Source organism: Hemitrygon akajei, chromosome 6 (genome assembly GCF_048418815.1).
Source record: "Hemitrygon akajei chromosome 6, sHemAka1.3, whole genome shotgun sequence".
Classification (NCBI taxonomy): domain Eukaryota; kingdom Metazoa; phylum Chordata; class Chondrichthyes; order Myliobatiformes; family Dasyatidae; genus Hemitrygon; species Hemitrygon akajei.
Genome location: NC_133129.1, coordinates 96558399 through 96572141, shown reverse-complemented (window position 1 = coordinate 96572141; position 13743 = coordinate 96558399). Strand labels below are relative to the sequence as shown.

Sequence of the window (13743 nt, the reverse complement as noted above, 5' to 3'; positions counted from 1 at the left end):
GTCTTGTTTATTATTTACTGTAATGGCTGCACTGTTTTTACACTTTATTCAGTTCTGGGTAGGTCTGTAGTCTAGTGCAGTTTTTTCTGTGTTGTTTTTTATGTAGTTCTGTGTAGCTTTTGTATTGTTTCATGTAGCACCATGGTCCTGAAAAACGTTGTCTCGTTTTTACTGTGTACTGTGCCAGCAGTTATGGTCAAAATGACAATAAAAGTGACTTGACTTGATTTGACTTGAAATAGATAGTAAAAGTTTTTATAATTATATAAAGTGGAACAGGGTGGTTAAATTGAATGTCCATTGAAGGACGAGAAGAGGAAATTGATATTGGGTAATGAGGAAATGGTCGAGGCTATGAATGAATATTTTGTGTCAGTTTTCACACGTCTAACATGCCAAACAGAGATGTTGTGGATGCCATGGGCAGTGAGGACCTCAATACAATAGCTATCACTGAAGAGGTACTGCTGATCAAATCTGTGGGCCTGAAGATAGGCAAGTCCCCTGATCCTGATGGAATGCATCCCAGGGTACTGAAAGAAATGGCAGAAGTTATAGTAGAGGCTTTGGTGATAATTTACCAAAATTCTCTGGACTCTGGGCAGGTCCCGATAGATTGAAAGACAGTGACTGTCGCACCACTGTTCAAAAAAGGATGTAGGCAAAAGACAGCTGACTATAGGCCAGTTAGTTTAACATTTTTAGTTGGGAAAATGCTTGAGCTATCATTAAAAAAGAAATTGCGAGGCATCTGGAAAGAAATGGACCCATCAGGCAGATGCAGCATGGATTCAGCAAAGGCAGGACCTGTTCGTCAAACTTACTGGAGTTCTTGGAAGATATAATGAACGCAGTGGATATAACAAATGGACATTATTTACTTGGATTTCCAGAAGGCATTCTATAAGGTGCTGCATAAAAGACTTTTACATAAGATAAGAATGTATAGAATTGGGGGTGATGTATTAGCATGGATAGGGGATTGGTTAACTAATAGAAAGCAGAGATTTGGGATACACGGGTGTTACTCTGGTTGGCAATCAGTGGTGAGCGGTGTGCCACAGGGGCTGGTGCTGCACCCACAACTGTTCATGATATACATTAACGATCTGGAAGAGGGGACTATGTGTAGTGTATCTAAGTTTGCTGATGATACTAAATTGAGTGGAAAAGCAAATTGTGCAGAAGATACGGAGAGTCCGCAAAGAGATAGATAGGTTAAGTGAGTGGGCAAGGGACTGGCAGATGGAGTACAATGTTGGTAAATGCGAGATAAACCTCTTTGGAAGGAAAAATGGAAGAGCAGATTATTATTTAAATGGCAAAAGATTGCAGCATGCTGCTGTGCAGAGGGACTTGGGAGTGCTTGTGTATGAATCACAAAAGGTTGGTTTGCAGGTGCAGCAGGTTATCGAGAAGGCAAATGGGATGTTGGCCTTCATTACTATTGGGGTTGAATTTAAGAGCAGGGAGGTTATGCTGTAACTGTACAGGGTACTGGTGAGGCTACACCTGGAGTACTGTGTGCAGTTCTGATCTCCTTCCTTGAGGAAGGATATACTGGCTTTGGAGGTGATGCAGAGGAGGTTCACCAGGTTGATTCCAGAGATGAGGGGGTTAGACTGTGAGGAGAGATTGAATTGCCTGGGACTGTACTCACTGGAATTCAGAAGAGTGAGAGGAGATCTTACAGAAACATATAAAATTATAAAAGGTTTAGATAAGATAGAGGCAGCAAAGTTGTTTCCACTGGTAAGTGAGACTAGAACTAGGGGACATAACCTCAAGATTCAATGAGTAGATTTAGGATGGAGATGAGGAGGAACTGCTTTTCCCAGAGTGGTGAATCTGTGGAATTCTCTGTCTAATGAAGCAGTGGAGGCTACCTCAGAAAATATATTTAATACAAGGGTGAATAGATGTTCGCATAGTAGGGGAATTAATGGTTATGGGTAAAAGGCAGACAGGTGGAGATGTGTCGATGGCCAGATTGGTCATGATCTTATTGAATGGTGGAGCAGGCTCGATGGGCCAGTTGGTCTACTCCTGCTCCTATTTCTTATGTTCTGATGGACCGAGATGGAATATGAGATGTTGTTGCTTCAACCTGAGGGTGGCCTCATTGTGGCAGAGGAGGAGGCCATGGACCAACCTGTCGGAATGGGAGCAGGAAGTAGAATTAAAATGGCTGACCACTGAATATGCCCTTCACTTGGGATATGGGAGGGAACTAGAGCACCGGAACACAACTTTTCTCAGGGGCTGGTGAATCTCTGTAATTCTCTACCCCAGAAGGCTGTGGAGACAAGATCACGGAGATGAAAGCAGATATACTTTGGGAAGATTGAAAGTCATGGTGGAGCAGGTTTGGGGCCTACTCGTGTTTTGTAACTCCTGCCCGATGGCAGCCCCAAGAGGAGGGCATGTCAGGGAAGGTGGGGACTGGAAGTCCCAGGATGAAAGTTGCCCAATTCAGTTGGACTTCAACCTGGAGGAACTGAGATACAGAGAGATTGAGCAACTGGGAATTTTATTTGTTGGAGCAGAGAGACTGCAGGATGATTTTTGAGGAGTATAAAACCATTGAGGGCATAGATAGTGGGAATCACATATGGGTTGGGGAATATTTGTGTGTCTTTCAAAAAACTTCAGGTCTGAATGCTATTTGCTTACTTTTATTGCTTACGTGATTTGTTTTTTCTCTCTCTGTGTTTGATGGCTTTCTTCTTTCTAACGGGTTCTATGTTTTGTGGCTGCCTGTAAGGAGATGAATCTCTAGATTGTGTAGATACTTTGATAATAAATGCACTTTGAACTTTGAATCAAGGTTCAAAGAGAAGAGGGCACAGTTTAGGATGAAAAGGGGAGTGATTTAAAAAGGGAACTGAGGGGCAGTCTTTACACCCCGAGGGTGGTGAGTATATGGAGTGAGCTGCCAGAGGAAGTGATTGAGTACATCAATTATATTTAAAAGGTACTCAGACAGGTATATGGGTTTGGAGTATGGACAAACGGGGGGCTAGCTTAGGTGGACATCTTGGGTCAGCATGTGCCGGTTGAAGGACCTGAGTGACTCTTATACCAACTGCATCCTGTTCTAAATGATTAAGTTTCTTAACTGAATGAACATACACTCAATGGCCTCTTTATCAGGTACCTCCTGTACCTTATCTTTTTATATATCATTACGTGGATGCTTACTAATATCACTGGATAACAAAGTTTTTTTCAAAAGTGTTGCTTCTTCAGAAATCTTCTGTGATCATGATAGACTGCTTGAAACTGAACACAAATATAATTTCAGACTACTTGTATCACATAGGAATTTGGAGAAACAGGAAATTAACCTTTATTGAATATAATTAATGTGTTTAATTGCATAATGATGCTAGCACTTTGCAATAGTTCAACTAAGATAAAGATGCTTTGTCAATGATTTTCATTTGTACTCGGTGTCCGAGGCTTCTTACTTAGGAGTCCAACAATAATCAGCCGACATTGATGGATTCCAGTTGTCCTGATACCATTTCTCCATGACCGCAATGTCCTGGTGAAACCTTTCACCGTGCTCGTCACTGACATCGCCAAGATTTGCAGGGAAGAAGTCTAAATGGGAATACTGAAAATGAATATTTAGTGACATCACACACAAAATGCTGGTGGAACACAGCAGGCCAGGCAGCATCTATAGGGAGAAGCACTAGGGAGAAGTCAGGACGAAGGGTCTCGGCCCGAAACGTCAACAGTGTTCTCCCTATAGATGCCTGGCCTGCTGTGTTCCACCAGCATTTTTGTGTGTGTTGTTTGAATTTCCAGCATCTGCAGATTTCCTCGTGTTTGCTATTTAGTGACATGTTATGTTTCATAGTTTTCTATGCTTGAAGGATGTTGTCAACCATCTGTACATAGTTTGATGCTCTGTAGTTGCCAAGAAAATTTTCAACAATATCCTTGAATGCTTTCCATGTGATTTTCTCCGGTCCCACTGAAAGTTCTTCAAATTGATGACCTGTTTGATTTGTGGACCAACAAAAATGCCTTCCTTAATCTTGGCATCAGTTATTCTGACTTGAATTATGAATTGAAATAACAAATACAGACAATTTCAAAAAAATGGTGCATGGTAGGGAAATCTCATGGGCAGTAGTCCAAAATCAGTAAGTATTCAGGAAGCAAAATCTGTGTTGTCCAGTGTATTTTTTAATATAATCACCACTATACTGACTTAAGTTTTTTATATAATCATAAACACGAGAAAGTCTGTGGATTTGGAAATCCAAAGCAACACACACAAAATGCTTGGAGGGACTCAGCAGGCCAGGCAACATTCATGGAAATGAATAAAAGGTCGACTTCTGGGGCTGAGATCTCCTGTACCCAATAAATTGGCCACTAAGTGGCTATGACTGACTGCAGCTTAACCCATTGCTCATACTCCTGGCATTGAGTGCTTTTTCATCTTCATATCAGCAATGAGATGTGGATGTGTTTACGAGGTCTGCAGTTTCACAGCTCCATCGTCTCGCTGAGATGTACGGTGTTCAGTCTGAAATTGAAGGCAGCAGAGTAACTGAGGTGCACCAGGATTACTCCTGGGATCAGAAGGTTTGATCATTAAGCTGGACAGGTTGGGTTTGTATTCCTTGATAGTTTAGAAGAATGAGGGGTGGCCTTAATCAATCATAAATGATCCCAAGGAAGCCCAACAGGGTAGAGTCCCTGATGCATGCAAAGGTTCTCTTTATCTCCACCTTGGATACTCTGATCACTTATCTGTTGTACTAATTCCTGCACACGGACAACTCATCAAACCAGTTCAAAGGGAAATATCAATTCCCTATCTGGCCTCTTACCCCTTCTCACTTCCCCTGGGTCCCCTCTCGCTTCCCTTTCTCCTGTGGTCCACTCTCCTCTCCTATCAGATTCCTTCCTCTCCAGCCCTTGACCTTTCCTACCCTCCCAGCTTCACCTATCAACTTCCAACTATCCTCCTTCCCTCCCACCACCTTTTCATTCTGGCATCCTCCCCCTGTCCTGAAGAAGGGTCTTGGCCAAAAATCTCTACTGTTTAATAATTTCCTTAGACACTACCTGACCTTCTGAGTTCCTCCAGCATTTTGTGTCTGTTGCTTTAGATTTCCAGCATCTGCAGAATCTTTTGCATTTCTGATGTTGATATATTTTCACCAGTGGGAGTGTCTCAAACATGGGGATATTGATACCAAATGTGCTATTGGTGCTGGATTATAAGACCATAAGATAGAGGAGCAAAATTAAGCCATTTGGCCCATCGAGTCTACTCCACCATTTCATCATGGCTGATCCAATTTTCCTCTCAGCCCCAATCTCCTGCCTTCTCCCCATACCCATTCATGCCCTGACCAATCCAGAATCTATCAACCATTGCCTGGGGCAATGAATTCCATAGGTTCACCATTCTCTGACTAAAGAAATTCCTCCTCATTTCCATCCTAAATGGGTGTCCGTCTATTCTGAGACTATGCCCGCTGATCCTAAACTCCCCCACCACAGAAAACGTTCTCTCCACATTCATGCATCGAACCTTTTCAACATTTGATAGGTTTCAATAAGATCACTCGTTCTTCTAAATCCCAGTGAGTACAGGCCCAGAGCCATCAAACACTCCTCAGATGAAAACCCTTCCTTCTCAGAATCCTTCTCATGAACCTCCTCACAATACTCCAAGTGAGGCCTCACCAGTGCTTTATAAAGTCTCAACATTACATCCTTGCTTTTATATCCTAGTCCTCTTGAAATGAATGCTAACATCGCATTTGCCTTCCTCACCACAGATACAACCTACAAATTAACCGTTTGGAAATCCTGTACAAGGACTTCCAAGTCCCTTTGCACCTCAGTTTTGTGAATCTTTCTCCATCTAGAAAATAGTCAACCCTTTCATTTCTTCTACCAAAGTGCATGGCCGTACACTTCTTGACACTGTATTCCATCTGCCACTTCTTGGCCCATTCTCCCAATCTGTCCAAGGCCTTCTGTAGCTTCTTTACTTTGACAAAACTACCTGCCCTCCACCTACCTTCATATCATCACAAACTTTGCGACAAACCCATCAATTCCATCATCTAAATCATTGACATAAAATGTAAAAAGAATCAGTCCCAACACAGACCCCTGTGGAACACCACTAGTTACCGGCAGCCAACCAGAAAAGGCTCCCTTTATTCCCACTCTTTGCCTCCTGCCAATCAGCCACTGCCTATCCATGGTAGAGTCTTTCCTGTAATACCATAGCTTGGTAAGCAGCCTCATGTGTGGCACCTTGTCAGAGGCCTTCTGAAAATCCAAGTACACAACATCCACTGATTCTCCTGTCTATCCTGCTTGTTATTTCTTCAAAGAATTTCAACAGGTTTATCAGGTAGTATTTTCCCTTGAAGAAACTATGCTGACTATGGCCTATTTTATCACATGCCTCCAAGTAGCCTGAGACCTCATCCTTAACAATCAACTTTCCAACCACTGAGTTCAGACTAACGGCCTATAAATTCCAAATCACAAACAAGAGAAAATCTGCAGATGCTGGAACTCCAAGCAACACACACAAAATGCTGGAGGAACTCAGCAGGTAAGGCAGCATCTATGGAAAAGAGTACAGTCAACGTTTCAAGCAGAGACCCCTTATCAGGAACCTCCAGCATTTTGTGTGTGTTGTTTATCCTGTAGTTTCCTTTCTTCTGCCTCTCTCCCTTCTTGAAGAGTGGAGTGACATTTACAATTTTCTGGTCTCCCAGAACCATTCCAGAATCTAGTGATTCTTGAAAGATCATTACTAATGCCTCCACAGCTCTTCAGTCACCTCTTTCAGAGCTCTGGGGTGTACTGTACACCATCTGACTTATCTACCTTAAAACCTTTCCGTTTCCAAGAACCTTCTCTCTAGTAATAGTAACTTCACACACTTCCACCATACTGCTAGTGTCTTCCACAGGGAAGATTGATACAAAATTCTTATTCAATTTTTCCACCACTTTGTTGTCCCCCATTACTACTTCCCCAGCATTCCAATGTCCACTCTTCCCTTTCTTTTACACTTTATGTTTCTGAAGAAACTTTTGGTATTATCTTTAATATTATTGGTTACTTACTTTCATATTCCATCTTAACCTTGTTAATGACTAAAAGCTTTCCAATCCTCTAACTTCCCTCTCATTTTTGCTTTATTATATGCCCCCTCTTTGGTCTTTATGTTGGCTTTGACTTCTCTTGTTAGCCACGGTTGTGCCACCTTGCCTTTAGAGTACTTCTTCCTCTTTGGGATGTACGTATCCTGTGCCTTCGGAATTGATTCCAGAAATTCCAGCCATTGCTGCTCTGCCATCATCCCTGCCAGTGTTCTTTTCCAATCAATTCTGGCCAGCTCCTCTCTCATGCCTCTGTAATTCCTTTTACACCACAGTAATACTGATACATCTGACTTTAGCTTCTTCTTCTCAAATTTGTGTCAATTTGATCATATTATGGTTCTTTTACCATAAGCTCTCTAATCAATTCCAGTTCATTGCACAACACCTAATTCAGAATAGCTGATTCTCAAGTGAGCTTAAGCATGCAGTGCTCTAAAAAGCCATTTTTAGGCATTCTCAAAATTCCCCTCTTGGAATCTACCAACGTGATTTTCACAATCTTCCTGCGTATTGAAGTCCCCCATAACTAACATAACATTGCCCTTTTGGCATGCACGTTCTACCTCCCGTTGTAATTGGTAATTACTTTACTTTATTGTCACCAAACAATTGATACTAGAGCGTACAATCATCACAGTGATATTTGTTTCTGCGCTTCGCGCTCCCTGAAGTACAAATCGAAGTAAATATAATAAAAATTTAAATTATAAATCATAATTAGAAAATAGAAAAGGGAAAGTAAGGTAGTGCAAGTCAGGTCTGGATATTTGGAAGGTACGGCCCAGATCCAGGTCAGGATCCGTTCAGCAGTCTTATCACAGTTGGAAAGAAGCTGTTCCCAAATCTGGCCGTACGAATCTTCAAGCTCCTGAACCTTCTCCCGGAGGGAAGAGGGACAAAAAGTGTGTTGGCTGGGTGGGTCGTGTCCTTGATTATCCTGGCAGCACTGCTCCGACAGCGTGCAGTGTAAAGTGAGTCCAAGGATGGAAGATTGGTTTGTGTGACGTACTGGGCTATGTTCACGATCTTCTGCGGCTTCTTCCTGTCTTGGACAGGACAACTTCCATACCAGGTTGTGATGCACTCTAGAAGAATGCTTTCTACGGTGCATCTATAAAAATTAGTGAGGATTTTAGGGGACAGGTCAAATTTCTTCAGCTTATTATTATTGGGCAGAATTGATTTTTTTCTGTATTTTTCTTGTAATATAACTTCCCTATGTTTGCTTCTTTCTTATATATAATTTCATGCATGCTTGCTAATATTTTTATATAATCACCACTATGCCGGCTTAAAAATGTTAATATTAAACACAAGAAATTCTGCAGGTGCGGCAATTCCAGAGGAACACGCACACAAAATGCTGGAGGAGCTCAGCAGGTCAGGCAGTGTCTATGGAAATGAACAAAAAGTCAATGTTCGAATCCAAAACCCTTCTTCGGGACGGGTAAGGAAGGGGGAAGATGCCAAAATAAAAATTTAGGGAGGAGGGGAAGGAGGAGAGCTGGAAGGTTAATGGTGAAGCCAGGAGGGTGGGAAAGGTAAAGGACTGGACAGGAGAGGAGAGTGGACAATAGGAGAAAGGTAAGCGGGAGGGGACCCAGGAGGAGGTGATAGAGTTAGGGGACCAGAGTGGGGAATAAAAAGAGGGGAGGGGGTGGTTTACTGGAAGGAGAAATCAATATTCATACCATCAGGTTGGAGGTTACCCAGATGGAATATAAGGAATATTCCATCATGGCAAAAGAGGAGGCCGTGGACCGACACATCAGAACAGGAACAGGAATCAATTTGAAATGTTTGGCCAGCAGGAAGCTCTGCTTTTGGTAGATGGATTTTATATCATCAGCTGTACGTGTGCAACTGTTCAGTAATAATAGTGAACCTGATCCTGCGTTTTTTCTCAAAGTTTCTCTGCAGTCTGTGTCACGCCACTGAATCTATAGATTACCCTTTATCACTGGAATGTGTTTATCTGTCTCTGCAGTCGGAGTATGAGACTGATCATATTCACGGCGGCTCAGTAACCTAGCGGTCAGTGCAACACTTCACAGTGCCAGCGATCACCCATTGCGGTTCAGTGGCTGTCACAGTCTATCAGAGTCTCTACCTTCTCCGTGACTGTGTGGGTTTCCTCCCACATTCCAAAGACGTACATCTAGGGCTAGTGAGTGGCCATGTTACATTGGTGCTGGAAATGTGGAGAGACTTGTGGGCTGCCCCAAGCATAGTCCTCTAAGTGTATTAGTCATGGACACAAACGGTGCATTTTACTGCATGTTTCAAGATAAGTGACAAACAAAGCTCATCTTTAATCTCCTTTTTGTTATCTATGAGATGACAACTGCTTTGTTTCTTATCTTTCTCTAGTCGTTCTTCGCCCTTGTAGCGTCTAATAAACAGCCATAACAACCAAGTCTTATGCTTCATTCTTTACTTCCGCAGAGCCTCCGGGTCAGTGCGACCAGACCCTACATCGGTCATTTGGTCTCTTCCCTCAGGGGGTGAATGAGCACTGGGTCGGATTAAAATGGTCAGGGTGCCAGGGTTGGAGGTGAGGGACGATCCATCTTGGCTCGCTGCTCTGCGGAGTTTGCTTGTCTCTGCGCTGGACTGAGGACGTGGCCCGCAACTAGTGGATTTCAGGATTGGCTGCAGTGATGCCTGTCTTTGTGGCGGGGTTTGCTCGGGCCTTGAGGCTGCTTAATAAGAAAAAATTCTACGGTGATACAGGAGAGATACTGGCATGGATAGAGGAAGGGCTGACAGGCAGGAGGCAGCGAGTGGGAATACAGGGGGCTGCCGGTGACTAGTGGTGTTCCTCAGGGTCAGTATTGGGACTGCTACTTCTCACATTGCTTGTCAGTGATTTAGAACATGAAATTGCCGGCTTTGTGGCAAAGTCTGCAGATGATACGAAGATAGGTGGAGGGGTAGGTAGTGCTGAGGAAGCAATGTGATTGCAGCAAGACTTAGACAAATTGGAAGAATGGGCAAAAAAGTGGCAGATGGACTCCAGAGTTGGGAAATGTATGACAATGTATTTTGGTAAAAGGAACAATAATGCAGACTATTAACTAAATGAGGAGAAGGTTCAAACATCAGAAGTGCAGATGGACTAAGAAGTCCTCGTGCAAGACTCCCAGAAGGTTAATTTACAGGTTGAGTCTGTGGTAAAGAAGGCAAATGCAATGTTGGCATTTATTTCAAGGGAAATAGAATATAAAAACATGGAGTTAATGCTGAGGCTTTACAAGACACTTGGAGTATTGTCAACCGTTTTAGGCCCCATATCTCAGAAATGACGTGTTGTCATTGGAGAGAGTCCAGAGGAGGTTCACGAGGATAATTCCGGGAATGAAAGGGTTAACATGTGAGGGGCATTTGGCAGCTTTGGGCCTGTACTCACTGAAACTTAGACCAATGAGGGGGAATCTCATTGAAACTACTGAATGCTGAAAGGACTAGATAGGGTGGATGTGGAGAGGATGTTTCCTTTGGTGGGGGTATCCAGAACTAGAGGGCACAGCCTCAAAATTCAGGGGCAGCCTCTTAGAACAGGAGGAGGAGCTTCTTTAGCCAGAGAGTAGTACATTTAAGGCAGATGTTGATCGTTTCAGGGCATTGCAGCTGATGGTTAACTGGAGTAGAGCAAAGACCTGCAAATGGGCTTCCCGTGTTAGGGGAGATAACAGTCTGAAACAAAAGGTTTTTGAAATTGTAGATAATTGGTTAGTTAGGTAGCTAGTGTAGTCTGAATTATGTTCTCATGCACCAAGTGAACTCATTCTCCTCTGAAATAATTTTCCACATGAATTGTCACTGTATGGTCAAAGAATACTGGGAAAAGTGTCTTACCTAATATTTGTTGTATGGTGATTTTAAGATATTAAGAAACCCTTTTGCTTTCACGTTACATTGATCTTGCCACTTTATGTGCTAATGATAGTTATCCGCTGGAAATGATTTTGAAATATTGCCAAGGCATTTTCAGTCCGTTTAGTAGAACTTCCTGCAATCCGGTATTTTTCTCTTTTGAGTTTAATATATCCGGTGCTATTGTCCCAGAATCTAGGAGGTGGCTGTTTAGTTTTTGGAAAGAAGCATTTAACTATTGCAATTCTCAGATTATTTTCCTCATTGTTTTTGATTTTACCTGGTTACATGGTCGGTACAACATTGTGGGCCGAAGGGCCTGTAATATGCTGTTAATTTCTGTTTCCTGATCAGTCGGGGCATCAAAGGGTATGTGACAAGGCAGTTGTATGTGGTTGAGCCATGATGGAATGGCGCAGCAGACTCGATGGGCTGAATGGCCTAATTCTGCTCCTATGTTTTATGGTCTCTGTGTTGGACTGAGGCTGTGACCTGCAACTAGTGGACCTCTGGATCAGCTGCAGTGATGCCTGGCCACGTGAACTTCAGTCCTGAACACTGTTTGCTCATTTTTATTGTTACAATTTGTTATTTTTTCTCCTTTTTCTCTCTCTGCGCTCTGGGTGTTTTTTTTAAAAATGGGTTTGATTGGGTTTCTTTGTTTCGTGGTTGCCTGCAAGGAGAAGAGTCTCAAAGTTGTATACTTTAATAATACATGTAACTTTGAACTTTGACTGGGAGACTCCCAATCTTTCACCCCCATAGAGAAGAAATTTCTATGCACCTTAGTTTCAAATGGCCAATGTAGGATCTAGTGACACTGATCCAGAGATATCTCAGGGTGGAGACAAATAAATAGCCGAGAGATCGAGGAATTCAGGGTTTAGGGATCTTATACAGAAGCCAGAACCAGTGTACATCAGCTGAGGAGTGGTGGGGCAGGCTTGAGGGGCCAAGAGGCCTCCTCCTCCGGCTCTTTTGCTTTCCTGTGAAGCTGCCATTGGAAGTGTTTGCCCCCAAATCCCTTGAGGTGATTTGACCCGGATCAAATCCTGCTGGTTAATGCCCATTGCTCCACGAGAACTCAGAGAAGTTAGGAATCAGCATTGTAACTCGGTTCTATATTGAGTAGGAGGAGTTGAATTGTTCAGCAGGCAGCTGGTAATGTAGCATGGCAAGGACGTTGTGTAACATGGCCACATTTTGACTGAAATTCTTTTTGAATCAACACCCACAAAATGCCGGAGGAGCTCAGCAGGTCAGGCAGCATCTACGGAGGGGAACAGACATTCGATGTTTAGGGCAGAGACCCTTTATCAGGCAGGCGTACCCTCCACTTTTCTCATGATTTTATAAGGTCATCCCCTCGGTCTCCTGTGCTCATACACCCAGTCTCTCCTCCTAACTCATGCTCTCCGGTCCCCATAACGTCCTTCTGAACCTCCTCTGCATCTCCACAGATGCTGCTCGACCTGCCCAGTTCCTCCAGTGCCTTTCACCCAGCTCCAGGATCTCCGGGTTACAGTGGGCGGCTGTAACGCTGACGGGGAAGAGATCACAGGCATCTGTCAGACCTATTGGTGAGCGGGGAGACTGTAATTCTACAGCTGACACCATCTGGTGGTGAACTGCACAGAGTGTGTGTGTGGGAGGGGGGGAGGGGTTACCAATATCATAAAATAAAGGCAAAGGTTATTTTTGTTCTAAAAGCGTTAGGATATAGTCATGTCATTTGAGGAAGGATATACATACATATACAAGGACTTTACCAAGGTTTTTGACAATGTCCAGCATGGTAGGCTGGCCCATAAGAAACTGGAGCAGGTGTTGGCCATCCAGCCCATTGAGCCTGCTCCATCATTCAATAAGATCATGGCTGATCTGGCCACGGACTCATCTCCACCTACCCGCCTTCTCCCTTTAATTCCCCTACTATGCAAAAATATATCCAACCTTGTCCTAAATCTACTCCACCAAACCTGGAGGTTATGTCCCCTAGTTCTAGTCTCAGCTACCAGTGGAAACAACTTTCCTGCCTCCACCTGATAGAGACTGTATCCCTTTCAGAATTTTGTATATTTCTATAAGATCTCCTTTCATTCTTCTGAATTCCAGAGAGTACAGTCCCAGGCGACTCAATCTCTCCTCACAGTCTAACCCCCTCATCTCTGGAATCAACCAGGTGAACTTCCTCTGCACCACCTTCAAAGCCAGTATATCCTCCTTCAAATAAGGAGACCAGAACTTCACGCAGTACTCCAGGTGCAGGCTCACTAGTACCCTGTACAGTTGTAACATAACCTCCCTGCTCTTAAATTCAATTCCTCTAGCAATGAAGGCCAACATCCCATTTACCTTTTTGATAGCCTGCACCTGCAAACCAACCTTTTGTGATTCATGCATAAACACTCCCAAGTCCCTCTGCACAGCAGCATGCTGCAATCTTTTACTGTTTAAATAATAATCTGCTCTTTCATTTTTCCTTCCAAAGTGGATGACCTCGCATTTACCAACATTGTTCTTCATCTGCCAGACCCTTGCCCACTCACTTAACCTATCTATATCTCTCTGCAGGCTCTGTGTATCTTCTGCACAATTTGCTTTTCCACTCAATTTGGTGTTATAAACAAACTTAGATACACTACACTCGGTCCCCTCTTCCAGATCGTTAATGTATATCATGAACAGTTGCAGGCCCAGC

The 13743-nt window shown here is 43.3% G+C and overlaps 1 protein-coding gene across 4 annotated transcripts in view; it reads right to left on the bottom strand.

Annotated features, from left to right (window-relative positions):
* Positions 1 to 13743, bottom strand: part of taf6 (TAF6 RNA polymerase II, TATA box binding protein (TBP)-associated factor) — a 69662-nt gene that overhangs the window by 14524 nt on the left and 41395 nt on the right. Inside the window, exon 17 of one of the 4 annotated variants that reach the window (XM_073048944.1) lies at positions 3391 to 3606. The exons of 2 other annotated variants lie outside the window; for them this stretch is intronic. In XM_073048944.1, the coding sequence (XP_072905045.1) occupies positions 3573 to 3606 (34 nt within the window). In that variant the 3' untranslated portion in view covers positions 3391 to 3572. Of the gene's footprint in view, positions 1 to 3390; positions 3607 to 4491; positions 4547 to 13743 lie in introns of those variants that run through there. One more of the 4 variants, XM_073048943.1, reaches the window with a different exon arrangement.